General features: G+C 38.8%; 1 protein-coding gene across 4 annotated transcripts; it reads left to right on the plus strand.

Annotated features, from left to right (window-relative positions):
* Window positions 1–27,851, plus strand: impg2a (interphotoreceptor matrix proteoglycan 2a). 4 transcript variants are annotated; one of them, XR_004334153.1, is made up of 23 exons: window positions 1–310; window positions 412–642; window positions 3,340–3,506; window positions 3,593–3,618; window positions 3,724–3,756; window positions 4,297–4,343; window positions 4,700–4,764; window positions 4,859–5,014; window positions 5,824–5,882; window positions 5,998–6,018; window positions 8,708–8,916; window positions 10,098–10,150; window positions 12,739–12,934; window positions 13,211–14,091; window positions 14,401–14,688; window positions 14,781–15,000; window positions 16,398–16,608; window positions 17,805–17,993; window positions 19,324–19,525; window positions 20,686–20,765; window positions 21,267–21,330; window positions 24,447–24,823; window positions 27,831–27,851. XR_004334153.1 is itself a non-coding variant. In XM_032529999.1 (22 exons), the coding sequence occupies exons 1-21, from the start codon at window positions 232–234 to the stop codon at window positions 21,307–21,309; spliced, it is 3,456 nt and encodes a 1,151-aa protein (XP_032385890.1). In that variant the 5' UTR covers window positions 1–231; the 3' UTR covers window positions 21,310–21,330; window positions 24,447–26,481. The 4 variants fall into 4 exon arrangements, 1 of the variants encoding a protein (XP_032385890.1); XR_004334155.1 differs by having other exon boundaries at window positions 10,107–10,150; XR_004334154.1 differs by having other exon boundaries at window positions 4,703–4,764.

Below are 27,851 nucleotides of genomic sequence, written 5' to 3' on the forward strand. Positions count from 1 at the left end.
CAGAAGCTGTCCTCTCAACACCGTGGGACACACCTTCCTTCAGCTAAGGAGGAAAGCAGAAAACCAGCACGTCACAGTGTCGTCAAATGATTTCTGTACGGGCTTCTGTTACTTTTTCCGCGTCTGGAGACTTCTGAACTATGCAAACTTGTACGAAGCTGTTGAGAGGAAACCCATATCTACTTGATCCTTTTCCAAGGCTACGGATTTAAACACAATCACGGATTTAACATGAGCATCGTATCTTGGAGATGTGTTTTCTACTGTGTTGTATTTAGTTTTGTGGTCATATTTTTTAACACAAGGGCAGGTATGTATTATTCTTAACTTTAAAACTTTTTGCATACTACTGAACAAAGAAGAGTCAAACGTTAAATCTTAAATGTGTTTTTTGTTGTTTTGCTACTCCAGATGCAACACTGGAGGGATCCTCTATGGGTTACCTCAGCTTGCCATATAGTCAGCAGCCTTTGGTGTTTCCGCGGGTCATTCGTGTATCTGATGTCAAGGTATCTGATGAAGGCCACGCCGTTAACTCTCGACGGAAACGGAACATCCTTTTCCAAAATGGAGTCAAACTCTGTGCACAAGACACCGCCCAGCAAGTAGTTGCAAACCACCTAAACTACTTTCATCTCAGAGGTAAGATGTACAGTTGTGTTCAGAATAACAGCAGTGTGTTTAAGAAAAGTCTATAATGCTCAAAATCCTTAGAATACTTTTTAATTCCATAATATCAATGCATTGGGAACACTGCATATTCAAGTGCAAATCAAAACATGACCAAAATGTATCAAGTTTGTATTATACCTTCACAAAAAGTGAAGAAAAAAGGAATACTAGGCTGTAAAAAAAATAGCAGTATTTGCATTTTTCTTTACAAACTCAAATGTTTACTGTATGAACTGCAAAATGTCTCAAGGGTTTGCTTTACTTTGAATCACTGCACTAATATTTAGTTGCATAACCCTTATTTCTGAGAATTGCTTCACATCAGTGTTGCATGGAGTTGACCAACTTCTGGCACCTGTGAACAGGTATTCCAGCCCAGGACGATTGAACTACATTCCACAATTCCTCTGCATCACTGGGTTTGGCCTCAGAAACAGCATTTTTGATGTCACCCAACAAGTGTTCTATGGGATTGAGGTCCGGGGGTTGGGCTGGCCACTCCATAACATCTATCTTGTTCATCTTGAATCAAGACTTTGCTCGCTTACTGGTGTGTTTTGGGTCGATGTCTTGTTGAAAACCCAATTTCAAAAGACATTTCCTCTTCAGCATAAGGCAACATGACCTGTGCAAGTATTTTGATGTATTGAAACTGATCCATGATCTCTCACAGTATGAGAAACATCCCCATAACATGATTTTTGCACCACCATGCCTTACTGTCTTCATAGTGTACTGTGGCTTGAATTCAGTGCATGGAGGAAGTCTGATGTTGCGCCATTTCTTCTTTGGCCAGTCAGTGTGTCCTTTGACACATTTCAGCAACTTTTTTTTCAGCAATGGGACTTTGCGGGGGCTTCTAGCTGATAGCTTTGCTTCACATAGCCACCTTCTGATCGTAACAGTACTCACAGGTAACATAAAGTCTTATGTGATTTTCCTGGAGCTGATTATTGGTTGAGCCTTTTGCCATTTTAGCTATTCTTCAATCCATTTGAATGGTAGTTGACCTTTTCCCCATGTCGTTCAGGCTTTGGATGCCATTTCAAGGCATTTGAAATCAATTTGGCTGAGCGGCCTATAATTTTCTGCACTTCTTTATATGTTTTCCCCTCTCAATCAACTTTTTAATCAAAGTCTGCTGTTCCTCAGAGCAATGTCTGGAGCGACCCATTTTGTTGAGTATTTCAGTGTGAAAAGCACCACAACCAGCATGCACAACATTTACTTCCTTCCTTAAATGTGGGCCATAATTGACACCTGTTTCTTCACAGAATCAATCACCTCACTAATTGAACACAACACTGCTATCATTTTGAACATGCCCCTTTCACTTACAGATTCAATTACACAGAATGAGCAGCATGCATGTCATGACTGTTGGGTCTGTTGGTTTTCTATGACTGAACACTTATTAGTAAATTTTTGCCATGTAGAAATATCACTTCTACCAAATATGATTCATTATAATAATAAGTTGAATTTTTATAGCGCGTTTCACAAACTCAAAGATTTATGAGGTTAGTGATGTTGGACTGCTATTATTTTGAACATAACTGTAGATTCAGAATAGATCACTGTATGCGGATGCATATTTACATTGTTGTCATTTGGTTAGATAAAGAGTGAGAAACAACAAATGGCAGGAAGAGATGTCAGCAACAACAGCTAATTTTCAGGATTTTGTGAGATTTTTGTCCACACTGCCCATGAGTTTTAATCTTTGCTATGTTTACAACATAAGATCCACCTGGGTCAAGCAGAAGAATGTGGGTAGACAATTGTTGGGACACAAGTTGGAATTGAGCCTTACGAGATTTACATTCAAACAGACTTTGGTCATTTTACAGCGTCAGTCTTATTCCCCAAACGATGTTCCCTTGAGTAACATCACTAGAGTCAATTTATCAAAATATCAAATTCTGCATAGCTCCCTCTGGAATCACAAAAGTGTGTGTGTGTGTGTGTGTGTGTGTGTGTGTGTGTGTGTGTGTGTATGTATGTGTATCCAGAACTGCTATACCTATATAGCAGCAGAAACTTTAGAGGTGAATGTCTGAAACTCTGGACACATCTAACCAAAGCAGTGTGCATGGCTGGATACCAGTGGTGGAATATAATTAAATAAATGTACTTAAGTACTGTACTGTAGTACAATTTTGAGGTACTCATACTTAAGTATTCCCACTATATACTACTTTATACTTCTACTTAACTACATTTTCAGAGAGAAATGTATTTTTTCATACAGTACATGTACATGTCCACATACACATATATTCCACAGATTTAGTTACTTTGTGTTACTTTGTATATATATTAGTTCCAACTTGACCAAATACGTACATAATACTTAACCAATAAGTGAATATATAAATACCCTCACGTGGCTCATTTTTCTTTATACTAAGTACTTACTTACTTTTCATATTTTAAGTTTTAGTTTTGCTTTAACACTTAAGTACAATTACTTCCTGCTTAGAATATAAAGAGCTACAATTTTTGAATGCATTAACGATGATTGTATTCCCTCCTAATGAGCCAACAGAGTGCTCTTTGTTGCGGAGAAGAAGAAGTGTCAACCTAACCAAAATAATTTGGATAACACTACTATGGAACAAGTTCTGCAAGCTTGCGTTTCAGAGTGTCTTTCTCTGGTCTGTTTAGTGTGCCAGGAGACCATATGGGAGGCTTTCAAGATATTTTGGGACCGCCTCCCAGAGCAAGAAGAGTACCAAAGCTGGATGAGCCAATGCCAGGAGGGCACAGTCACAGCACAATATATTGGCAGCTACTTTAGCCAATCAGAGGAGCATCAAGCTCTGGTTAAAAAGGTTAGTGGGTAACTAATGTTTTAATAAAAAAGTTTGTGTGAGCAGTGCCAAATGTAATATTGTCTCTGCTTTGTTTCTATTTCTAGAGAATGTCACTACCAGGTTTGAAAAGGTAAAAGAAACATCTTTTCTAACTCCCCTTTTTAGTCATACATATATTGATCTCATCATTAAGTCTGGGTTTTGTAAATGTGTGTGTTCTTCCCACTATCTGTAGTGAGCCCACCAGGTCCTGGCAACATATCTGCAGGTAAGGTGGTCAAGGCTCTTCAACCTTACCTGTTCATATTCCCACTCGTCAGTTACTACTCATGGCTTAAGATGTCTCATGTTCATTTGTGTTTGATTTGTTTCCTGTTTTGTTTTTGTTTCCAGAATTTAATGTTGACATATAATGCCATCTGTATATGTGGTTTCCCTCTTTTTTTAGTTTTAAAGATAACATTGACATTATTGTTTAATATTGTTTCAACAAATTAAATCCAACAAATCACAATAAAACCAACAATGAATTAATCCTGTCTGTCTGTGTAGCCACAGTCTGATATAGCTAATGCCTTTTATGTTATAGTAATTCATACCCTTAAATTGAGGTTACATATTCCTTCATCAATGCTGTCATGTCACCCACTGCAACACTATAGACCTAGAGTTTTTTTTTTTTTTTTTTTTTAAGTAGGCTAATTCTTTGGATCTAACTTGTATCTCTACCTGCAGTGTGCGTTTTTATGCTTTTTTCTGTTATGTATAATGATTTCAGCAATGTTCTACAATCTCTTACTGTTCACAGCTCACCAACACCAACAGCCCCAGAAGCTGTTGAAGCTCCTGAGTTAGGTCAGTGTCACTGTAAGCTGTAGTGCATAATGATGTCTCTACTGTTAAAAATAAACATCCTGCCATATCTGTATCTGTTCACAAGCAATGTTGTTTTAGTTTCAGACTATTATTGTATGTTTTCAAGTTCATATTGCTACAATATTTCTAGCTTTCTATGCAAGTTAGTGAATCTTCCGGTGTGTGTTTAGTGAGTGAGCTTGGCCAGTAGGCCTAAGATTTCGAGTATTTGGGCTTAGGGTTGTCTAATCCATACAGCCATCAGGAATCACATCACCCACTGAAAGATTAACTTCACATTCACTTGAAATAAACCAACATTCCCTTTTTTTACACACATGAACTCAACCACCCAGAAGACAAAGCAAAAGGAGAGGTGGAGGAGGCAGCCACTATTGTCCCAGAGGTGGAGGAGAGTCCGGTGAGTGTACAAACAGATTGTTTACTGATTCATAATGTTTTACTAATGTGCATACTTCATTTGTATATTACTGTATCTCTTTCTCATGGTACAGCTGGACAATGATATTGCCATGCAGCCTCCCACCCCCGCTCTGCTGGAGCAGGTGGTGGAGTTGAGCATCCTCTTGACCGGAGAGACGTTCAGCGCCAACCTCTACGATCCAGCCAGCCTTCAGCACCAAACACTCAGCAGACAGCTTGTTGAAAAGGTTTGTCTCTGGCTTCGTATCCTTCTGTCTGTCTCTCTTTATGACTCCCCTTGGTGCTACTGTATCACGGCTCCAAACTGGACTCATATTTTAGCTGGTTTATGGTCTGATGGATGCATTGTTAGTTTTAATAACCCACACTTTAACAACAGCAGTAGTTAAACCCAAACTACAATACAGTGTTATGACTTGTCTTGGGAAATGATAAAGTTTTGCATATGCACACATCTGCACAGGTACTATCTTTTGAAGCAACAGCAGTGGATTTTCAGGAACTTAGAAAGTTCTGTAAATTTCTTGGTGCTTTTCCCTAACCTGTATTTTTTTCTTGGTGGAGATCTGCTATACACATAAAATCCCACACACTGCGAAAACACATACTCATGTGCCTTGAACAGATTATAAGTGTGAGTGGAGCAGAGGATAGGGTAGTAAATGAATGTAGAGAAGGAGGTATTTGAGGACAAGCCAAGAGACAAAAGGCCAAGGAGACCTTTTTTTGTGTCCTCTTTCTCTGTCGGATTAAAAAAATTTGGTCAGTGTATATATGGATTGTTTTTTTCTTAGGGCATAGAAGCAAGGCCTTATAGACCAATAAAAAAGTTGACCACAGTGCATAGTCTCCGTGGATAATGAACTGGACCACACCACAATAGACTCCAGACCTTTTAGTTTATATGAACAGAACTAGCCCTTTTGGAACAATAAATCTGATTTATTTTGCCAAGCAAGTTCATTGTAACCCCCTATCAAAATAAGAAACCTCCGGGGGGTTGTTTATGAGGCTTAGATCATTTTTGTGCTTGCAGATAGAGGACGCTCTGGAGGGGCTTCCTGGATTTAAGAGTGTGTCTGTGCTGGACTTCAGGTCAGTGTCTCTGCCATAGTTTAATCCTCTGAACAAAAGAACTGTCCTCACAGTATGACCAAAATGACTTCAACCGGTAACATTAACTGAATTTCTCTCTCCTTATTTTATGTAGGCCCCAGAAGGACACCAAGGGGTGAGTCATCAGTGCCTGTGGTAGTTTGACCTTGAATATTCTTGTATTTAAGCTCACAGATCCCTATCAACCATTCGCTAGCCAGCTCTGTGATCTAGTGTGTGTGGCGTCACTTTCATCTCCCACTGTATTTACCTCTGACCGTGGGCATGTGTTAAGGTCTGTCAGTTGTCTGTGTTAATGCGCTTAGTGTGGTCACTCACATGTTAACTGGGATCAGGATGGGTCCAACCAAGTGAGCAGGTGCTCTTCTACAGGGAAGATTATCAGGGCTTTACAAATTCACCAATCAGCCTCTAGTAGACGGATGTAATAGAAGAGGGTTAGAGTGAAAGGTGTGTGTGTGTGTGTGTGTGTGGTGTTGTGTGTGTGTGTGTGTGTGTGTGTGTGTGTGTGTGTGTGTGTGTGTGTGTGTGTGTGTGTGTGTGTGTGTGTGTGTGTGTGTGTGTGTGTGTGTCTCAGGGGAGCAAATGTAAAAATTAAGTTGGTGGGTGTAACTGTTTTTCTTGCTATTGTACTACCAGTTGTGGAAAAAGTATTCGGATCCTTTACTTGAGTATAAGTAGCAATTCAGTGTGAAAATACTCTATAAAAAGTAAAAATCTTGAAATAAAAGTTGGACATTTTGGGAAATACACTTCTCACCTTTGTACAGTGAATGTAAGGCTGCAGCCGGTTATCTTAGTTTAGCATAAAGACTAGAAACAAGGAATCATCAAACCTGGTTCTGTCCTCCTTTATAGCCTTTCAATGTTGTAGCTGGTCAAGGTGGAGCCATTTAGACCAACTTTATGTATTATGGGCTTTTTTGTTTTGGCACTTTTTTGTCAAAAACAACAAACAGCAACATCATGGCCAGGCATCACGACATCCACAGTATCCAGATAGCAAACATATTGTATTATACATTATGGGCAGGGGGTCTTTATATAGCACTTTATTGTTTTCATAATTTTTCATGATTGTCAAAGCAGACAGTAAAAGGAATTTACATTGGGCAGTTTAACCTTAACAATATGTCATATTTTATAATTAAGTACAGCGCTTAGTTACAATCCACCTGTGTTTTCTACAGTTAAAATAAAAGAGATTTTAATGTACTGCCCTTTTTGTTGTTAACCATACTTTATAGTCAACTACATGGCCATAATTGTGCAAACATATGTAAACTGAAAAAAAAAAAATAATTATACCTTTCCCACAGTGTTAATCCTGCATGTTGTTGCTAACTGCAGATCACAGGGTGCAGCAGGAGCAGAGTTCTGTCTGACTGCCTCTGTGTATGTGTGGAGCTAAAAGAGGGAAAAAATTGGATCTCCTTCTACATGCGGCCGAGTACGGGCCGACACGTGCTAAGCTGTCCGCCAGAAACCCAACAAAGTAGGTCAGAGTGGAGGACTCCCAGCAGTCAAATGAAGGATGATATATTGGATTTTTCCAGGGTCTGGAATCTCTTGTGCGGTTTCCATGTTTATTATCATGATATTGATCATTCTGCTGACTCGACTGTTTTGGGGCCTATACAGTTGAGCTTCTGCATTCCAAGCAGGAGTAAATCACTCAAGTCATCAGTCATCTGTGATCGCTTAACAACTCTTTAACAGGTTTGACATTGAGTCACACTAATGCCTGAGTGATTTTCATCCTCTCAGACAATATTTTATACTTTTCTATTGTAAAGGTTTCTATAATATAAACGTTAAGTAGTGTTTAGCTGCATTTTAGGTGCTAGTTTATTTATTTCCTCACCATGTTTGGAATAGAAAAATTAATTATTATTAATATATAATAATAATTATTATATTAGGTGCCCTTGGGAAAGGCACTCAACTCTTTTATTGCTCTTGTGTATCTGCACGTTGGCCACAAGCAGAAGAAGGATACAATCTCACTGCAAGGCCCTTAGTAGCTTGTGGGAAAGATAAGATGTATCTTTTGAACTTATTTAATGCATATGTGTTTGCACAATTATGTACCAACAGTAAATAAAATATGTTTCTGATAATAATGGATATCTTGATATATGATAAACAAATCTTGATATACAGTATATGCAAAATATCAGCAAAATAACGTAAATAATAAAATAATAATGATGCTTTAATGCAATCAACTGTTTCATTGTTTCATTGCTTCACATCAAAGAAAACTGTTACTGCATATAAACCTTGATAACCATATTTAGTTTGGATACAATTTGCTTGAGATTGTTAATTTGGGCAGCAGAATTTGTAAACCAATAACACAATATTATTACACTCAGGGGCCACTTTGTTTAGGTACACTTGTAAAATCGAAACAGCTCTTCCATAAATTCTACAAAACTAGATTTTTATTTTTTGCAGTGCTGTTGAACTGGACTGCATTATGTTATATTGTTATTCATGTTTTGCCCATTCCATTTACAAAAGTAATTATAAACACATTTGCGTATAATGCAGTCCAGTAGAAAACCAACCCTAAACAACCCTAACATGTAGTTGAATTAACCCGTCTCTAACAGTGTAAACACGAAAGAAACATTATAATCTTCCTAAATGTAAAAATTTGTGGAAGATATGTTGTATTGCATTCGATGCTATACAGTTTACCTAATTAAGAGGCACTAAATATACAACAATAGTGAAATATCGCCTAGCCCTGTACAGTATGTGGGCTGGATGTAACTGCTACATATTGATGTCTTCAGGCTGGATGGTGTGGTGGTGGACTTTGCTGTCACACTGGTGGTGGACGGAGCAGGCGTGAGCACTGAGCAACTGGACTACCTGACCTTGCAGTCAAACCTGGTGGAAAACTCATACCGTGGGGTTGTGGAGCTCCCTACGGTGGTCTACACCATCAACGAGGTCAAAAACGTCATCACCGTAGCCCTGCATAACAACGAGCTAGAGAATGGTGAGACGATGGCCAGTGCACGATATCTTATAGTCCCTGCACTGTAACAGAACACACACATGCCACCATAATAGCTTATTTAATTGACGTGGCAGTGAAGTCGCTGGGAACACATTGGCAGCGGTAGTGCAGGGCAATCATCCAAACGTCATTTCAAATAGAGACACATTAGACCCAACACTGATATTACAACATACGCTACACCACTTGAGAAAACATTCCAGGGTTTTAATAGTCTCATCTGTTTCTTATTTGTCTGCTCTTTCTGTCAAAGAGGACAGAGACATATGTATAAGAACTTTCAGCTCAAAAGTGGGCCATTTTTAATGAACAAAAAACAGAGTCATCAGTTATAGAAACTGTATTTATTCAGTGCGACACCTAAATCCCTGTCATTAAGTGGTCTGCAAAAGAGAGTTGAGCAAAACAAGATTTTTGAAATCTGAGTCCTCAGGTTTCTTTTGCTTTAGTTTAGTCCTTTATTTTGGATTTACACATTGTGGATCTTACAGTTACAGTACTTTACCAGACTCATGATGGACAGTATATTAACAAAAAGGAAAAAGAAATTGATGCAGCAGAAGTGTGTAAAACACAGACTCAAATGTTCACGTGGGGGAGTTATAAAGCAATGCATCAGTTAGATTTGGCCAGTCAGTAAGCAGGTTGGCCACCTCCTACTTTTGACAAGGACCCTTCCTCAGAAATGTGAAGAAAGTGAATGATGTGCTAATGTCTATAGCCTCTCTTTATCCTGTATGGTTTTCCCTGCTCATGTTTTGGAGACAATGCGTGTCATCAGTTTACTGTGTTAGTAAGCTCCCCTGGAGATGCGTGCCATCTGATGCTCACGTTAATTATAAGCTTGGACATGTGACATGATGCCTAAACATACTCATATGGCTGACAGATGTGGCTGCAGAACTTAAAGGCACAGCTTGGCTTTGTTTTTACTGTTTTGGTGGTGATGTAGTAATAGCCTTGGCCCCACAGCCGCTGATTGAGCACTGATTTGCAGATATTTAACCCTGAAGGTAAGGCTGTCAAAATGAAGGCTGTCAGTGTTGAAATGGTATCAATTAAAAGAGATTCTGCAGTCTCCTGCAGGCATGATTATTTTAGCTATCTTGCACATTTTCATTTTGTGCGTCGGTTTGTATTAATATTTGTTTCCCCTGCAGGTTCCAAAGTGTCTGAGGTCCCTGAGTCTGTCAACGCTGCAGACGGAGCCATGGTGAGTTAACAAGTTACTTCCACTACTATCATGACAACAATCTCACTCTGGGCTATCCAGCTGTTTTGAGCTCCACAAAGCTCAATCACTAAAGCTCACATTTGTTTAATGAACCTTGATGGTTGTAGTATGACTGATGTTGCAATAACCTGTAACTGGCTTATGATGTTGTTCAGAACCACACCAGTGCAGGTAGGGGATGAGCTCACCAGCAAGGATGAAGTGAGGCTTTGAGGATTAGTTTGGCTCTTGCTATAATAATCCACTGCTATTCTGGGGCAAAAGCTACAGTCCACCACAGCGGGTAAAGAGGAGAAACAGCACACATGAGTTTGTTCAGAGTAAAGTAATACCATCTTAATTCTGTCTTCATTTGTGCCGTCTTGTGGTGGACTTTGCGCTTTGATGGTAATTAGAGTTTGGGTTTCACTAAATGTGTCTGCTGGTTCACTTTATAGCACAGCTTGCTAAGGGATTCATTTGACTTATTGTATGAGTTGGGAGAGTTTGGCAAACTTCCCATCAGTAATTGATTCACAGGCAAGAAAGCAGAGCTACTGTGACACTGAAGCACGTCTGTACCCTGGTTCGGATTTGTTTTTTTCAAACGTTCTTTGAGTTGATTTTAGAAGTACGTAGCCTGAAGAGTGCTACCACAATAATTGGTACAGGTCAGCCAATACATGAATCTAAAGGTATGATGCATTTGTTAATTAAATGTTGATGTATATGATTCATTAATAAACTCAAAGTAATAAGAGGTTGCCCCCAAGGTTCACCTCTATCACCACTTTTGTTCATACTAGCTATTGGACCACTACTAATAGCAATTAGATCTAGTAGACAAATACAGGGGATTACAATTGGCAACAGAGATCATAGAATAGCTCTTTTGTTGACGATGTAATTTTATTCTCGAAACAATCAAACACATTCATACTAGCACTAGATCTAGTTGGCCTGTTTGGTAGTATCTCCGGATATAAAGTAAATGCCAGTACTTTTTTACTTAAGCTCTCGTCTAATTTTACAAATTTGGGCATCAAAATAACACGTCATTAAGAAACTATAGCACCAACAAGCAATTAAGTAATAATGAACTCAGTATATTCATATTTAGAAAAGTTGATGCTCTTATCTATATCAATGATTAAGTGGATTCAGTATAATGAACAAAATGCCTCAATTCATGTATTTATTTCAAAATATCCCTCTCACACAACAACAATCTTGAGGAAATTTATATAAAAATAGGAAATGTTCTGCTTGTCTCTGCTGTATCTTTCATTTCATACTGGGGGGCTGAAATGTCCAAATCTTTATTGGAACTATTTAGCAACACAATTGAGAACTATAATGTTCTATTTTTCTTCTAGAAAGGCTCTGTCTTGGATGGACATAGAGTCAGGTTCCTTTAAGGTACCATTGCATTGGTACCAGTATTCAGCCAAGCTTAAATACTTAAGAACACATACTGCTCGTCCTACAGTTCTTAATATGGTAATTTATGTTATAAGGTAAAAGAATATATGTACATATTGGACTCTCTGTCACAATTCTTGCTAAATATTGTGATTGCAATGAAACATTTATAAAAAAAAATTGTTAAAATAAATAAATAAAATAAACAAAGTAAGACTGGTGCAAAGCTACAGTATGCAACAAACTAAATACACTTCCTATGATGTTTTAGGATAGCAGATTGCCTTTAAGGTTTTTACAGGAAGCAAGTGCGGAACTGAAAAAGAAAGTAGCTATAAGAAACTAAATATCAAAGTGGAAGATCAACTAAAATGGGAAGTACAACATGGTAATTAAGCAAGTAAACATACAAATAAAGTCCACAAGAGTAAAACTAAAACGAGTGAAATACATTGACCAACAGTTATTCATCAGTCACTAAGAATGTTGCATTAGCAACACATTAGCCTCAGACAGCTAGGAGCTTGTAGAGGCTAGCTTGGTTAGCAGTAAGCGGATCATTGAAAAACCAACCTCCTACTAAATCAACAATTCCAAAACAGCAGTAATGAAAAAGAGTACTTACAGATAATGCTCCAGTAAGGAAAGTAGATAAAAGATGCTTACGGTATTAGTGTTTATTTGGTCACAGATTTGACAAAATGGTGGATAAAACATCACTTAGCCAGAGTGCACTCCTTCTTGTTAATAGACATATTTCTTTACTGTGGGCATTCAATTGAAAAAGTTTTCATCTAAAAAACTGACTTCAAACTAATTTAGTCGTGTTGTGCATCACTGCTGGGTGTGGCTACACTTCTGACAAAGTAGACCGGAAAACGGCTTTTTAGGCTGGTATTTAACTTATTCTTTAAATGATGAAATAATTAAAAAAATAAATTTCATATATTTAAATTCCATTTGTTATTCAATTTCACAATTCATTTTTTCTACACAAGCAGTGTACATCCTACAAATTAATAATGTCCAACTAACAGAGCAGCAGTAGGAGTTCTGATTGACCTGACCTGTAAACACAAAACAGCTGGCCAATCAAGGCTCCTGTTGCATGTCACACTCTAGAGTGTGCCAAAAGGTTTAGATAATAAAGCCTGTTTGTCATGCAGATTAATGCTGTTGATGAGCTACCAGAGGTCCCGATCCTAGAAGAGGACACCAAGGAAGTCAACAAAGACGACGTCCTGCCTGTGCCCTCTGGAACCAACACAGTGACGAACACAGAAAAGGACGTTGTTGTTCTGGAGGAGAGTGCAGTTGGGTCTCCTGCTCCTGTCCTGACCACTAGATCACCTGAAGCTGGCGGTGAGTGTTTATCCTGCGATGCATCCCTTTATGTACCTTTTCTGTTATTTTTTTTTTCTCCCTTTTTGTGATACTTGCAGTCTTGCACTTCCTACTGCTTTATGTTTGCACTGAAATTGCTTCTCAGGAAATGGACGGATGATTTTCTGTACTCTTAAATCTCACTATGTCAATCTTAAATTAAATGTTTTGTCTGGTTTGCCTCTGGGCTCTGGAAAAAGATTTCTTTAAAAAGACTAGCAGAGATTGAGTTTTTTCTTGTCTTTGTTTTTCCAGTCATTGAGGACGAGGGTATGCTACTGTGGAACACTGTGCAGACTCCTGTTGTAAAAAAGAAAACACCAGCAGAGCTCCCAGCTGAGCTTCCCTCACCTGAGCTGCCAAAGGGTGTCACAGTGCCTGAACCACCGGTAGAGGTAGAGGCCTCTGGTTTAGGCACAGAAGACCTGGAGGTCTTGCTCCAACCATCTATATCCACAGAAGAAGAAAAAGAAGTGTCTTTTGCGGAGACTGGCTCAGAAGATTGGCTGATAACAGAAGACGTCAACATAAATGCAGGTGCCACCTCTGAAGCTGAAACCGAGGAAGTTGAGGTTGCGGCAGTGGGAGAAGAACCTACTACTTCCACTCTGGAAGAGGAGCATCTGGATGAGGTAATTGTGAATGAGACAGAGATTCCAGAGGGGCTTGAGTTCTTCACAATTGCAACTGAGACCATAGAAAAAGAAGGCCCGCCTGCCCTAGTCTCACCTACTGCAGCTGTAGATGTAGCGAGTAAAGAATCAGAGCTGCAGACAGGAGAAACCGATCTGCTTCCTGTTGGCAAAGACTTGGAGGGCACAGAAGAGGAGTTCACAGATGTTCCATCAACAGATGAGGAAGTTAACCCCGAACAGCCTGTGGAAGACACAGACATTAATAATTTTGAAGCGGGTGGCATAGAGGAAGTAACAGAGAGCGAGGGACAAGCTCCACCTGTAGAGGAAGAAGGCCCAGCAGCTCCAGAGATCTCAACAGGAGATCTTACAGATGATGAGATCTTACTGGTCAACATGAGGCCTGCCCAACCAACTGCCCTGTCTCCAGAGAGGGAGTCACCTTTCACCCGTATCTCTGATGTTGCTCAGACTGATATCATCATCCCTTCAATGGTTGAGGTAAAACAAAAGTATTTAATTGAAAAACGTGACAAAGTATCACGGAATACACATTTTCTTGTTTTTGAAATAGAGGAATCACGTCTTGCTTTTCCTTTTAAAGTTTAAACTTTTAGTTTTTTGTGTAAGGATACCTAAACTTGAATGATACTGCAGCTAAAGTGCATATTTTTCTATTTTCAAATAAATATCATCATCAATATTTCAATAAAACTTTGTTTGTACAAATCTGCGGAAAGAGCATCTAAGCTTTAGACAAAGTAAACGTACCCCAGTTAGAAATACAAAGTCTTCTTTTTTACCCCCCAGATCCAGACAGCTATTGAAGGATTGGATGATGCCACCGTTAGAGATCAGGACTATGATGTGATCCATTATGGTTATGGTTTGATTAACCACACAGAGGAGGGCAGCACTAGCTTTCCGTTTGGTGTGGCGCACGGCACAGACAAAGTCAATATCGCCATGCCTGTGAACCCTGGACGAGCACTGATGGTGTTCTTCAGCTTGAGGGTGACCAACATGATCTTCTCAGATGATCTCTTTAACAAAAGCTCCCCAGAATACAAAGCTTTGGAGCAACGCTTTATAGAGCTGGTAAACCTCTCACATTTACTTTTCTTGTGGTTATTATTAGTCCCACTGTTGTGTTGTAACATCAAACTGTACATTTTTCAATCTTTTCCCAGCTCGTGCCCTACCTACAGTCCAACCTGAGTAACTTTGAGAACCTGGAGATCCTGAACTTTAGGAATGGCAGCATTGTGGTAAACAGTCGGATGAAATTTGGCAAACCTGTGCCACAAACCGTCACCAACACTGTCTATTTGATCCTGGAGGACTTCTGTAACACAGCCTACCAGACCATGAACTTGGCCATTGATAAGTACTCACTGGATGTTGAGTCAGGTAGGTTCTCACTGATATACACTGTAGTGTTTTTATGAGATAACTGTGATAGCATCAATTGTTTAAAATTGTTTATCAGATGTTTCTTAAAGGAAATATGCTTCTTCGCTTTCTTGCAGTGAGTTAGATTAGAGGATCGATGCCACTCTCATGTCTGTGTAGTAAAAATGTAGCTGAAGCCAGCAGACGGTTATCTTAGCTTAGCATAAAAACAGAAAACAGGAGAAAACAGCTAGCCTAGCTCAACAATATCCACTGACCAGAACCTGTAAAGTTCTAGATGAATTTACTGTACTGGTTCAAGAAATAGTCACGCGCATAACTCCCTGTAAAACAGCAATGTTTTTATGTACAAAGATATAAAATGGTAATTAGTGATCTGTAGAGGTGGTAATCTGCTGATTTTGTTACCTTTTACCAAGGGTCAGGCTAGGTTTTACACCTGGTCCCAGTTTCTAGGCTCTGTAAATTAAGCTGAACGGCTCCTGGGTCCAGCTTTATATTGAAAGTGCAAATATATTCATAAGAGTGGCTTCAATTTTCTCATCTAACTTTCAGCAAGAAAGAGTTTTCCCAAAATGTTGAACTATTTTCATAATGGGTGTCATCCTTCACTGAGACAGTATTGAAAAATGTGCTTGTGTGTAAAAAGGCCTGGGAAAGCAGATGTTGAATCCTTGACACTTTTTGATCTCAAGAGGTGATGGTCACGGTCACTGCACAGCTGGGTTGAGATAATCAGGGCTTCCTTGAACAGCAGCCAAGTTGACACATATCATTAACTGCACTTTGACCTACCGATAACGTTAAGCAGCTCTGCTTTTACACATTGTGTGAATTATATTGCACTATACTATATTTTGAAAATGTGGTTCTATTATAGAACCAGCGTGTCATTTTTTGTGCTCTTTTTTTAAAATGTCCTTGTGGTATCAAACTCCAGTATTCTGTTTATGAGAACATCAGAAAGCTTGTAATTGGCCGTTTGTAATATCAGTCATTCATGCATGTTTTAAGATCATGACTGAACTATCATAATCTGTCTGAGTCATAGCCAGCACACAATGCTGGATCCCAGCATGCATCAGGGCTACATTAAAAAGGGAGGAAGAATGTTCTATGCATTTGTCTGTATGTCTATTTTTTTCTTTTTTAATATTGAGGATCTTGTGTGTTTTAAAAGGCTATTACTTTGTTGAGTTTGTTATTTTTGTATTTCATTTTTGGTGTTATTTAAAAGAATAGTTCAACATATGGGGAAGTGTGCTCAATTGCTTACTTGCAGTAGGTTGGATATAAGATCGATGACACTATTATGTCTGAGAGCTGCTTGTTACAGTTTATCTATATGTATATGTATATAAATAAACTCACACTCCTGTTACTTCCATTTCCAGGTGACAAGGCCGACCCCTGTAAGTTCCAGGCGTGTAACGAATATGCAGAGTGTAAAGTGAACAAGTGGTCGGGGGAGGCGGAGTGTGTCTGTAATGCTGGCTACTTTAGCGTGGACAGCCTGCCCTGTCAGAGTATCTGTGAGCTGCAGTCTGACTTTTGCCTTAATGACGGCAAGTGTGACATCATCCCTGGCCAGGGAGCCATCTGCAGGTGGGTGGGGATTAGGGGAAGTGATCTGCGTGCGTGTTTGTGTGTGTGCGGGAAAAGAATGTCTGAGTTTGCAGGTTTACACGACCAGTGCTTCATCACAGAAACAGCTTTTCAACAGTTCATGCAGGAGGCTTGATTCTCATCTTCTAGATGGCCGGATATTGATTGTGTGGGGATGAGATATCAAGAGCACTCCAAACATTTGTTCCAAAGCACATTTTTTATTTGGCTCCTCATTCTTAGGATGTAAAAATAGGCACTTGCCTAAAGAATTATAATGATATCATAACCAACTACATCTTAGTTGGCTACAAATAGCAATTAACTGTCTTCAAACATTTATATTGTCTAGCCAAATAAAGATTTTGAGTCAACACTTGGCAGTTTATTATGTTAGTTTAATTGTGCCCTGTGGCACTAAATGTACTGTAAGTAAATGAAAACAATGAGTACCATTTGGGGAGGCACACTTACTAAGATTTATATGAAACTGTTATCCATTTTTTAGCTCCAGGATGCATATTATAACATTTTGTTTGGTGAAATATTGTTCAATATATTTGTTTTATTACCTAAAAAAAAATCAAAGACTTACTTGTAAACAATTGCGTGTGTGTGTGTGTGTGTGTGTGTGTGTGTTTCCGTGTCCAAACACACATTGCATGAGCCAATGTGTGTAATAACATGACGTCATTGAAGTGCCAATCATTCAAATTTGTGACTGAAACATGTCCTCTGACTCTGTTGAAACTGTTGTATGTGGTGCACTTTAAAATGAATGACTATGAACAGACAAATAGGAGGATTTGTATCAAGATGAGTGCCAACCTTTGCTTCACACCCTCTACCACATCATAAAACATGCAGGCAGCTCCACATGCTGCTGGATTGTTGTTTACTTCACACTGTCCAACCAAAAGTACTATTGCTCCATGGAGACAGGGAACAGACATTTGAAGGGTTATTTTATTTCAAAACAAGTCAGTAATGATTTAATGTCACATACAGATAATTTTACATACATTATAATTGTTCTTATTAATTATGTCAAAACAAAATACGTGAATTGAGGATTTAATCATTCATTTTTACATTCTTTGATCATTCAACAGTGATGGGTATGTCCTTCTTCTGGAATCAGTCTTTTGTTTTTAGAGTCAAAAATAGAACTGACAAATGTTCGCTCGTCACCTCAGGTGTCGCGTCGGGGAGAACTGGTGGTACAGAGGAGAGCACTGTGAGGAGTACGTATCTGAGCCGCTGGTGGTTGGCATAGCAATTGCTTCTGTAGCTGGATTCCTATTGGTGGCCTCCGGTGTCATTTTCTTCCTCGCCAGGACATTACGGGATCAGTATGACAAGGATGAGTCAGAGGACCCCCTACGGTGAGGAAAAGCACTCCGTATGGCCAAACCTCTCAACAGCCATCCACGAGTTAGATCTAGCATTTAATCCCTGCCATTCTCACATTGTCTCTTCATAGTTTTCGGATTTAGATTTGCATGTTTAGTTATCAGTTATCTGGACAACCTACTTACTTTGTGTTGTGTGGCCAAGCTTAGTTTAAACCTACAGATCTACTGTGTTTTAACTTTTAGTGGAGATCTAAGATGTTTCCAAAGAAAACAAATATGTCCGGCTGAATTTACAATCTGTGCACAAAAACAGTGCACAACAGACCAAGAATATTTCTGTTGGATGTAAAGATGCATCCATATGAAGTTGTATCCAACAAAACAAACATGTAGCCCTGGGAATGAATAGATGTTAAGCAATGGAAAAAACAGAAATAGAATATATACATATATATATATGTGTGATCCTGACTCTCACATACATAATAATACAGAATATATTCTGTATACAGTACATAATAAGCTACACACATTGCTTAGTAAAATGAACAGTATATGATGAATTAACCAGTCAGAATTTTTTTTATCAGCAAAAGCTGTTAAGTCTATTCTAGGAAAATAAACAAACAAACCATACTTTTCTGTCTGATAGTGAACAGAAACACTTCAATTTAGTGTGTTTAAGTTTTCTCTCCTCCCTGTAATCCTTTAAGATTAAAGAAGCCTGGTTACTTTCCTGAGGGGACAGAGTAAGTTGAGACATCCCATGACTGTATCCTCAGCCAAAATTATCCAACGCACCATCCCTTTACTCCTCGAGGGTTACAGCAGTAGGGCCACCCCTCTCTCTCTTTGCCTGGGTGTCTCTTTCCGCCTGTCCTACTTTGATCCTTCCTTTTTTTTTTTTTTGGAGATGATACACAAAGTATCTGTTCACCATCTATCTATCTATCATCTATAAATGCTGCGCGGCAATGGTTATGTTTAGGGTTAAGGTTAGAGTTAGCTGCCTGGAAGGCGACGTTGGTGGCAAAAAACACCATTGAGCCTACTTGTCTGTGTGTGTGACATGGTTCCCAGAGCAGCCAGTGGATATTAGAAACACTGTGTTAACCTAAGCCAGTTAACTGATCAAGTATAGTGCTGATATATTTCCAAAAGGCCTTTATCACCTTAAACAATAGGCCTTCTGATAGCCTGGAACGTAAAAGGAGTTATCCAAGGTTAATAAAGGCTAATCACCACTAACGTCTTATTCACCGCAGCTCAGTTATCTTTTCTGGCTTCCCGGATGATGCGTGGCTTTGTTCATTATTGTGCATCCACATTGTGACGGATTTTTTTACGTGTTGCTCTGCAGGCGAGCAGAGAGTATACCGTCTCTGGAGAGGGCGACCAAGTACAACCCCATGTATGAGAGTGAGGCCACTACAGGCTACAGCCACTACTACCGGCGCTATCCTGAAGCTCCCGTGTACAGCAGTGCCAGCGCTGAGGCCTCCACTGACTTCAGCAGTGAAGAGATACGACATATCTATGAGAACAGTGAACTGACCAAGGAGGTGTGTGTGTGTGTGTGTGTGTGTGTGTGTGTTGATTTAAGAGATGTCTTAGTCCCATGATGATACTTTGTTTACTATCCAGTGAAATTTTATCCAGCAGTCATGCTAAGTTGCTAGTTATTACAGCTGTACTGTGTGATTGGGTAAATTGACATTTAAAAGAGATAATCACAGGAAAAAGACTAGGAAGTACTTAGATATTTAACTTAAGTAAAAGTAGCAATACCATAGTGAAGAAATACTCTGTAAAAACCCTGCATTCAAAACTTTGCTTAAGTAAAAGTAAAAAAGCATTACCATAAAAATATAAAGTACCAAAAGAAAAAGTACTCATCAGAATGGTTCATCTCAGAATCATATATTATATAATTGGAAAAACACAAGCCAGCATTTTAACATTAAATACATTCTGAAAACCATTTTGGAAAAGCCCAGTTTTTGGTGGAGAAAAACAAATATTTTAGTTTGGACACACTTGAACCAGCCTTTTTCATACACACGACATTCCACTTCCGGGATTGCTCTGGTGCCGCTTGAAATTCTGCCTGATGTCCCTCATTTAGGCCAGATGTCCGTTACTTTTAGCCGTCTTTGTCTTGGCATTTTTAAATTTTGGCTATGGTTACCGCTCCTCAGATCTCTGTAAGGTAAATCAAGACAGCTAGCTTGACTATCTGTCAAATCAGAGTTTTTGTTGCATCACCAAAACAACCTTTAAAGTTACACGTCCACCAAAGCGAGTTCCTTCTCGAGGCTATTTTTGCAGAGGCGCCGTTGCTCTTTACGGCACTTAGAGCTGCCCAAGCCGATTGTGATTGGTTTAAAGAAATGCCAATAAACCAGAGCAGAGCTTTTTTTCTCCCATCACAGAGTGCTGTGTGGACTCGCCAGACCCTCCTCCGCAGCGCTGTGGAGGAAGGTCTGGCAATGCGAGACTAGAACCAGCCTGATACGGACGTACTCTGGGTACCTTTCGTTTCACACACAAAAATCCATACTTTTGAACAGAATATCAGGTGGATGTGCCTTGCCATAAAATAGGAAAGTCATTGGTGAATTTAAAATGTCACGTTTTGATTGAGCCACATCCTGTTCAGTTTACTGTTTATCTGCCTCTGATGTAATGTTCCCTCTCTGACTGATACCATGTGTTTCTGTAGGAAATCCAAGACAGGATACGCATTATTGAGCTCTACGCGAAGGACCGTCAGTTTGCAGACTTTGTACGGCATCATCAAACGTGAGTGCCTCTCTTGTTTTTCTTTTCATACTGCAATGAGATAAACACATGGACCGAACAAACCAGGGTACGAGGAAAAAGGGAAGTGAATTTGAGATACAAGAGTCTGGTCAAGATTGTGCTGAAAAAAGAATTAGTTTGTTAGTTGAGAGCTGGAGGACATTGTAGAGTTCAAGCCATGCCAAGCCAGTGTGGAAACAGATTTATCATTCTTAAATCTCCACCAATCAGGCCTGGAGCTGATACAATGAGACAGAAACCATTTGGAGACACAGACATTCCTTCGTCTGCCAGCAGTCTGGCAGTAGCAGTGTGTCTGTGTGTAAAGTGGTTGTTTTTAAGTCGTAACTGGCTGTATATCACTGCTCTGTGTGCCATATAGACATGCTTTTTGCCATATAAACCTGAAAAGTTGTGTGCTACTTGTTTCTTTAGTAAATAAGGTAACCAATTTACCTAGAAAGATGACATCTAATTTTTATGTGTTTGTATGTGTTGTAGTGTTGTGGATACCCGCAGAGAGAGCTCCTCTGCACACACATGAAACTCTCCTGTGAACAACAAGGTATTTTCTTTTCATTTAAAGACTGTGTAGGAGGTTCTTAATTTCAAGAGTCCTCTCAAGATCTGTGTCAAAAATATCAGCTGACCAACAGTATGTTGGGATGAAAAGACAAACATACTTTAAGGGTACTACCGTTTCTGTCAACTTGGACCCTTTTTTCTAATGTTCAAGCGACTGATGGGAACAACAATCTTTGAAATTGGTCCAGTATTAGGAAAGATCGCTGCAGTCAGCAGCGGCAAAACAAGCTACAGTGTAAGTTAACAGGGCAATTGTCCAGGTTGTATTTACGTTCTCAAAAGTGCTGGTTTTGCAATTGACAGGGTCAAGTGTCTGACAACATTTTGAAAGGGATTTCTAAGGAGGTCGACCTTTCTGTTAAAGATAACAAACATAAAAACATCCACAGAATTGCATTCGGTAAAGCCACCAGACTACATGTAATAAACAGTAATTTAAGCATCGTGAAATACACTTCATTCAAAGTTGACAGAAACAAAATAAAACTATGAGACTTAGCATCACAACTTTTCCAACGTGATGGTTGGAAAAGTTTCCAACCATTTCCAACCATCACAACTCTAGTTTTGGTTGAAATAAACACATAGTTAACAGATTTACATGGGAAAATGTGTTGGCTCTATACACAATAAAAGTATGTTTTTTTTAATGGAGTCTGGTAGCTTTAGCGCTTGCAACCTTAGAGCTGTTTTTGGTTAAACAGAAAGGTCTTAAAGGGGTTTTAAAAAGGCCCATCTCTGTAGGGATCTTTTTCATAATGTTGTCAGATGTTTAGAATAGGATTAGATCTGAGCCATGAAGTGACTTTTAGTGGACCAAATTGACAATGCACGTTTGCCCCATAGAGTTACATTGCAGCCCGGTCTTTGGCTGCCGGTTATAGCGTTCACAGTTAATAATGGAACAAGTTTAAAGATAGTTGTTTCCACCTGTAACTGACACACAAAAACATTAATAGGGTCCAGATTGAAAAAAAAAATGAAATTACCCTTTAATGTGGAAGTATATATAATGAAATTAGAAGAAGTTATTAGGACCTCTCAATATGCAATATATACACAGTTGTGTTCAAAATAATAGCAGTCCAACATCACTAACCTCATAAATCATATTTTTTGGTAGAAATTATATTTCTACATGGCAAATAATTTACTAGTAAGTGTTACAGAGCAGGGGTCTTCAACAGGGGGTCCGCGGAGGTACTGCATGGGGGTCGCGAAAGTTTTGGTTGATTAGACTTTTTTTTATATTCCCCCCCCCTGCAATTTTTTCCACTAATTGAAATGTCTTTAAATACACATTGACATGAATTCAACACACTGTAGTAAACAGATAAATGGAGGCAGAAGATGTCTTTCAGTAATCAATGCACACATGGCACTATAGGACCAGTTTGATATAACACAATTTTATACAATATATATAATGAGGGGGTCCCCGCTCCATCTCGCCATCAGTTTGGGGGTCCTTGGCCTGGAAAACGTTGAAGACCCCTGTTTTAGAGTCATAGAAAACCAACAGACCCAACAGTCATGACATGCATGCTTCTAATTGTGTGTAATTGAATCTGGAATTGAAAGGGGCATGTTCAAAATAATAGCAGTGTTGTGTTCAATTAGTGAGGTGATTGATTCTGTGAAGAAACAGATGTCAATTATGGCCCACATTTAAGGAAGGAAGGAAGCAAATGTTGTGCATGCTGGTCATAGTGCTTTTCACACTGAAATACTCAGCAAAATGGGTCGTTCCAGACATTGCTCTGAGAAAAAAAGTTGATTGGAGCGGTGAAAACATATAAAGAAGGGTAGAAAATTATAGGCTGCTCAGCCAAAATGATTTCAAATGCCTTGAAATGGCATCCAAAGCCTGAACAACGTGGGAAAAAACAGTCAACTACCATTTGAATGGATCAAAGAATAACCAAAATGGCAAAGGCTCAACCAATGATTAGCTCCAGGAAAATCAAAGAAGACTTGACTACCTGTGAGTACTGTTACGATCAGAAGAAGGCTATGTGAAGCAAAGCTATCAGCTAGAACCCCCCCGCAAAGTCTCATTGCTGAAAAAAAAGACATTCAATTTCAATTCAATTTTGTTTAAAGTATCAATTCATGACAAGAGTTATCTCGAGACACTTTACAGATAGAGTAGGTCTAGACCACATTAGACCACATAATTTACAAGAACCCAACAGTCCTAGTAGTTCCCTCCAGAGCAAGCATCAGTGCGAAAGTGGCAAGGAAAAACTCCCTTTTAGGAAGAAACCTCGGACAGACCCAGGCTCTGGGATTGAAATGGAGAGTGTCAGTAAAAGATAATGGAACAGTGACAAAAAAAAGAAATAAAGTACTGAATAGGTTGAAATTTGCCAAAGGACACATTGACTGGCTAAAGAAGAAATGGCACAACATTCTGTGGAATGATATGAGCAAAATTATTATTTTTTGGGTTTAGACTGTTTGTCTGACGACCCCATGCACTGAAGTCAAGTCACAGTACACTGTGAAGACAGTAAAGCATGGTGGTGCAGTGATTCAAAGTAAAGCAAACCCTTGAGACATTTTTTCAGTTCACACTGTAAATGTTTGAGTTTGTAAAGAAAAATGCAAATTCTGCAAATTGTTTTTTTTTCAGCCTAATATTCCTTTTTTTCTTCACTTTCTGTGAAGGTATAACACAAACTTGATACATTTTGGTCATGTTTTGATTTGGAATTGAATATGCAGTGTTCCCAATGCATTGATATCATGGAATTAAAACCTATTCTAAGAACTTTGAGCATTATTCACTGCTATTTTTCTCAACGCAACTGTGTGTGTGTGTGTGTGTGTATACTGTATATACGTGTGTATATATATATATATGTGTGTGTGTGTATATCTATATATATGTGTATATATATATACACACACACATATATATATACATATTACCAAGGGTCCTACAAGCAATACAATGGGAAATAGACTCAGATGCTTTCAAAAACCTTCAAAAACACATGATTTAGAAATTCAGTGTAGACTGTATATTGACATGTATGATGCCTACAAAAAGGTGGACCTTGCATACTGACACACTTTTTTCCTGCTGAACAGAAACATGTCTCTATGTTAAGTAAAGCTCCCTGTCAAGACTGCACTTCCTTCATCATGACACTCAGAACACTGCTCTTTAATTCTGGACCAACGACCCCTCTTTGTCTCTGCGTATGTCTCTGAAGTGTTGACTGTTCTTCCTCCTTCCTTTGTGCCTTCTCTTGACTGGGTGAGCTGGTTGTTACATCAAGTGTTTACGGCTCATCTACTTGGACGTCTCCCTTTTGGGGAAAACTGGACTGCATCCTATTACTTGAAATGTTCATCACATAACTGTCACAAAGTAGTCCTTTTTTTAGTGGAATGAGTGGTTTTGTTTTGTCATGTCATATCTGTCCATTCTCAAAGGGAAGAACTAAAATCTGTTGAATATGTGTGTATGTGTGTGTATATATATATATATATATATATATATATATATATAGTGTTACCGTTAGGATGTTTGCTAGTTAAGATATTATACTTTTTGTCTGTTAGGTTTTGTCAGAGAGGCGCAGAGGCCACTGCTCAAGCTGCTTTAGTCAATGGTGCTATCTTGATTTAAAATGTAGTGGTCTACAATGACACATTTTTCAAATTTAAAAGGGACACCAATGGATCAGCTCTGTATACAATACTGTACATTAAAGAAATAGTTTTGTAAATATGCATATTTCCTATCTAAGACTTTTATGCGAAGATCCATTGAACTCTCATATCTGACCGTTAAATATAAATGTACAGCCGTTAGCCGTTAGCTGAGCTTAACACAAAAGCTGGAAACGGGGGGGAAACAGCTAGCCTGGCTCTGTCTAAAGGGAACAAAATTTACCCCCGTAAGGATGTATTTATTAAACAAACTACAAATAACATGTCAATAAGCGTTAGAAATACTGGTAGGCAGATTTAGCTATGCACACAGAAATTGGAATCAATCTTTCCATCTGAATCTGCCAGAAAGCAAAGCAAACGTATCTCCCAAAATGTAAAACTATTACGTTAAGGTGGCCAGATGTAATGCTTGTGAATTATTACAGTAAATTAATTTAAAAGCCGCCTTTCACCATCTGAATGTTAATCCAGCTATTATTACCATGGTCGTTGATTTTTTCTGTCCCTTTAACAGCTCCATGAATCAGAAGCTTCGGTGTGTGTGTTTGTAAATGTACAGCGTGGTAGACATGAGAAAGTGAAACAGTGGTGATGGGAGAAAGGCAGAGAGCATGAACCATCTATAGCCCCGGGATTGAGAAATAAGTGAAAACACATCTCAGCGGAAAAAGGCTCTGGGGCAAGCAGGCCAAGGATTTGATCAAATGGTCTGCTTTTAGATGGTATATGTAATGCACCTAAAAGTACAGGTAAACCAGGGAAACCAAGCTGATAAGCAACATTTTCTTTGGAAAGACAACCTCCAGCTGCGTCTCCTGCTGAAGAAACCTCAAGGCTACCAGCAATTTTTAAAAATTGATCTACCCTGTGACTACTTATTTGGCCATGATCTTGCTCCTCAATCTGAAACCTTCTGACAGACTAATTCAAGTGTTTTCTTTGGTGTTCTCATGTGTTTCTCTCTGGACTTCTTGTGCTTGATCCCTCTTGTCCCCTGAGTGGACCCCCACAGCTGTAACTGATTATGATCTGTAGGTTTTTCGCTTGTTGTTGTCCAGTGTGACGTCCAAATCAGACACGTCGACACGTAGATCATGTCCTAGCGTCTTGTTTACATTACATGCTTCTCGTCCTCTGCGCTTATTTTAGAGGTCTACACAAGCGACAAACATCTGTAAAGCAGGCCATTCTAACAGTCTCATGCCTTTTTCAGTCTGCATATTCAATTGTATTTTTATATGGATGCTTTTTTTTGTCTACATACAGTCTTTGTCAACATCTTCCATCTGCCACCTGGACAAACAACCAATCATCCTATACAGTTGTTGGATGTAAATCATGTGTGTCTCAAATGTTTAAATATATGAACATATTCTTTTTATACTGATAACTGTTTCAACATTTTGACAGTACCTTGCAGCGGTGTAAATGACTAAAAACAAATTGTAACATACTAAATAAAGTGTTTTATATCAAATGCAGACTCTGGTCCGGTGGTAAAATGTAACTTATTACATTTACTTAACCACTGTTCTTGATGATCTCCATTATATGGAACTTTTTACTTCTACTCAGCTGTAGGTATTGTTCAGATTAAGATTTCTGTTAAAAAAAAGTACAATAAACCTTTAAATAAGATGTTTGTTTATCAAATAAAAAGTGACCCAGCAGTAGCTCTGCCTTGACCAACAACAAAAAGTTGCTGCTTACATAAAAAATAGATCTTAAACAATATTGCTATACATGCATTTAATACAATGCCTTATGTGGCTATTCTACAAGATTTTTTTTTTTTTACTCTTGATCCTTTGAGAATAATTTGCTAATTTGCTTAACTTTAATTAAAGAAATTGGTTGACATTTTGAGAAATATATACTTGTTTGCTTTTTTCCAGAGAGTCAGAAAAGGATATGACTTGATATCACATCAGCAGCCAGTTGTCTTATTTTAGCATAAAGACACAGAGGCAAACGGATAGGCTGGCTCTGTCGAAAGACAGCAAAGTCCGTCCACCACCACCTCTAAAGGAAGGGGTTGTACCATATTGTCATTGTCAAAACAACAAACAGAGTGGGAAGAGACTTGTTCTTTCTCTTAGAGTCACTGATATATTGGCTTTGTCTGCTACGCTGTTTGTCCTCTCCCGGATGATCTAAAGAAAAGATTAGCCACAGCAGGTATGGATTATAGGCCCGTTTGTGGCCATGACAGTTTCTAAGAGTGTATTCAGTAATCAACCTGCGTCACACACTTTATACACATATGCCAGACTGTAATTTCACGCTTATGCAGAAGTAAAGGACATTGTGTAAACATGGCATTGTTCTGGTGAAACAACACAAGGATGAACATTGTGTTATTGTATTGCATGTAAAAAATTGGATGCAGCTGCGGTTTCTTTTGTTGTTTTACATGAGGTTTGGATTATATTTGGTGTGGTTTGGTGATGTCAGCGGGTGTGTTGGTGGCCAGTAATGGCGTCATATAATTTAATTTAATATTAGAAAATCTAAAACACCATGATGACAGAACAGGAGAGTGTGTTTGCTTTAAATCTCTCTGTTTGGATCGTTCACCTGCGTGAAGTTGTCACTGCAGTTCATGGCAGTGGGTTTAAGTGAAGGAAGAAATCATTACTGCATGCTGCCGGACTGAAAGTTAATGTTTTCATGCTTGAGGATTATTTTGGTCGAGGAGTGAGGAACAGATGAAAAGTCCCATTGGTGGAGGATGGTCCTGAAAAAAACTAATAATATAATGACAAAAAGAACCTTTAAAAAAAAAAAAAAAAGATATATATATATATATATATA

This window comes from Etheostoma spectabile, chromosome 11, assembly GCF_008692095.1.
Source record: "Etheostoma spectabile isolate EspeVRDwgs_2016 chromosome 11, UIUC_Espe_1.0, whole genome shotgun sequence".
Taxonomy (NCBI): Eukaryota; Metazoa; Chordata; class Actinopteri; order Perciformes; family Percidae; genus Etheostoma; species Etheostoma spectabile.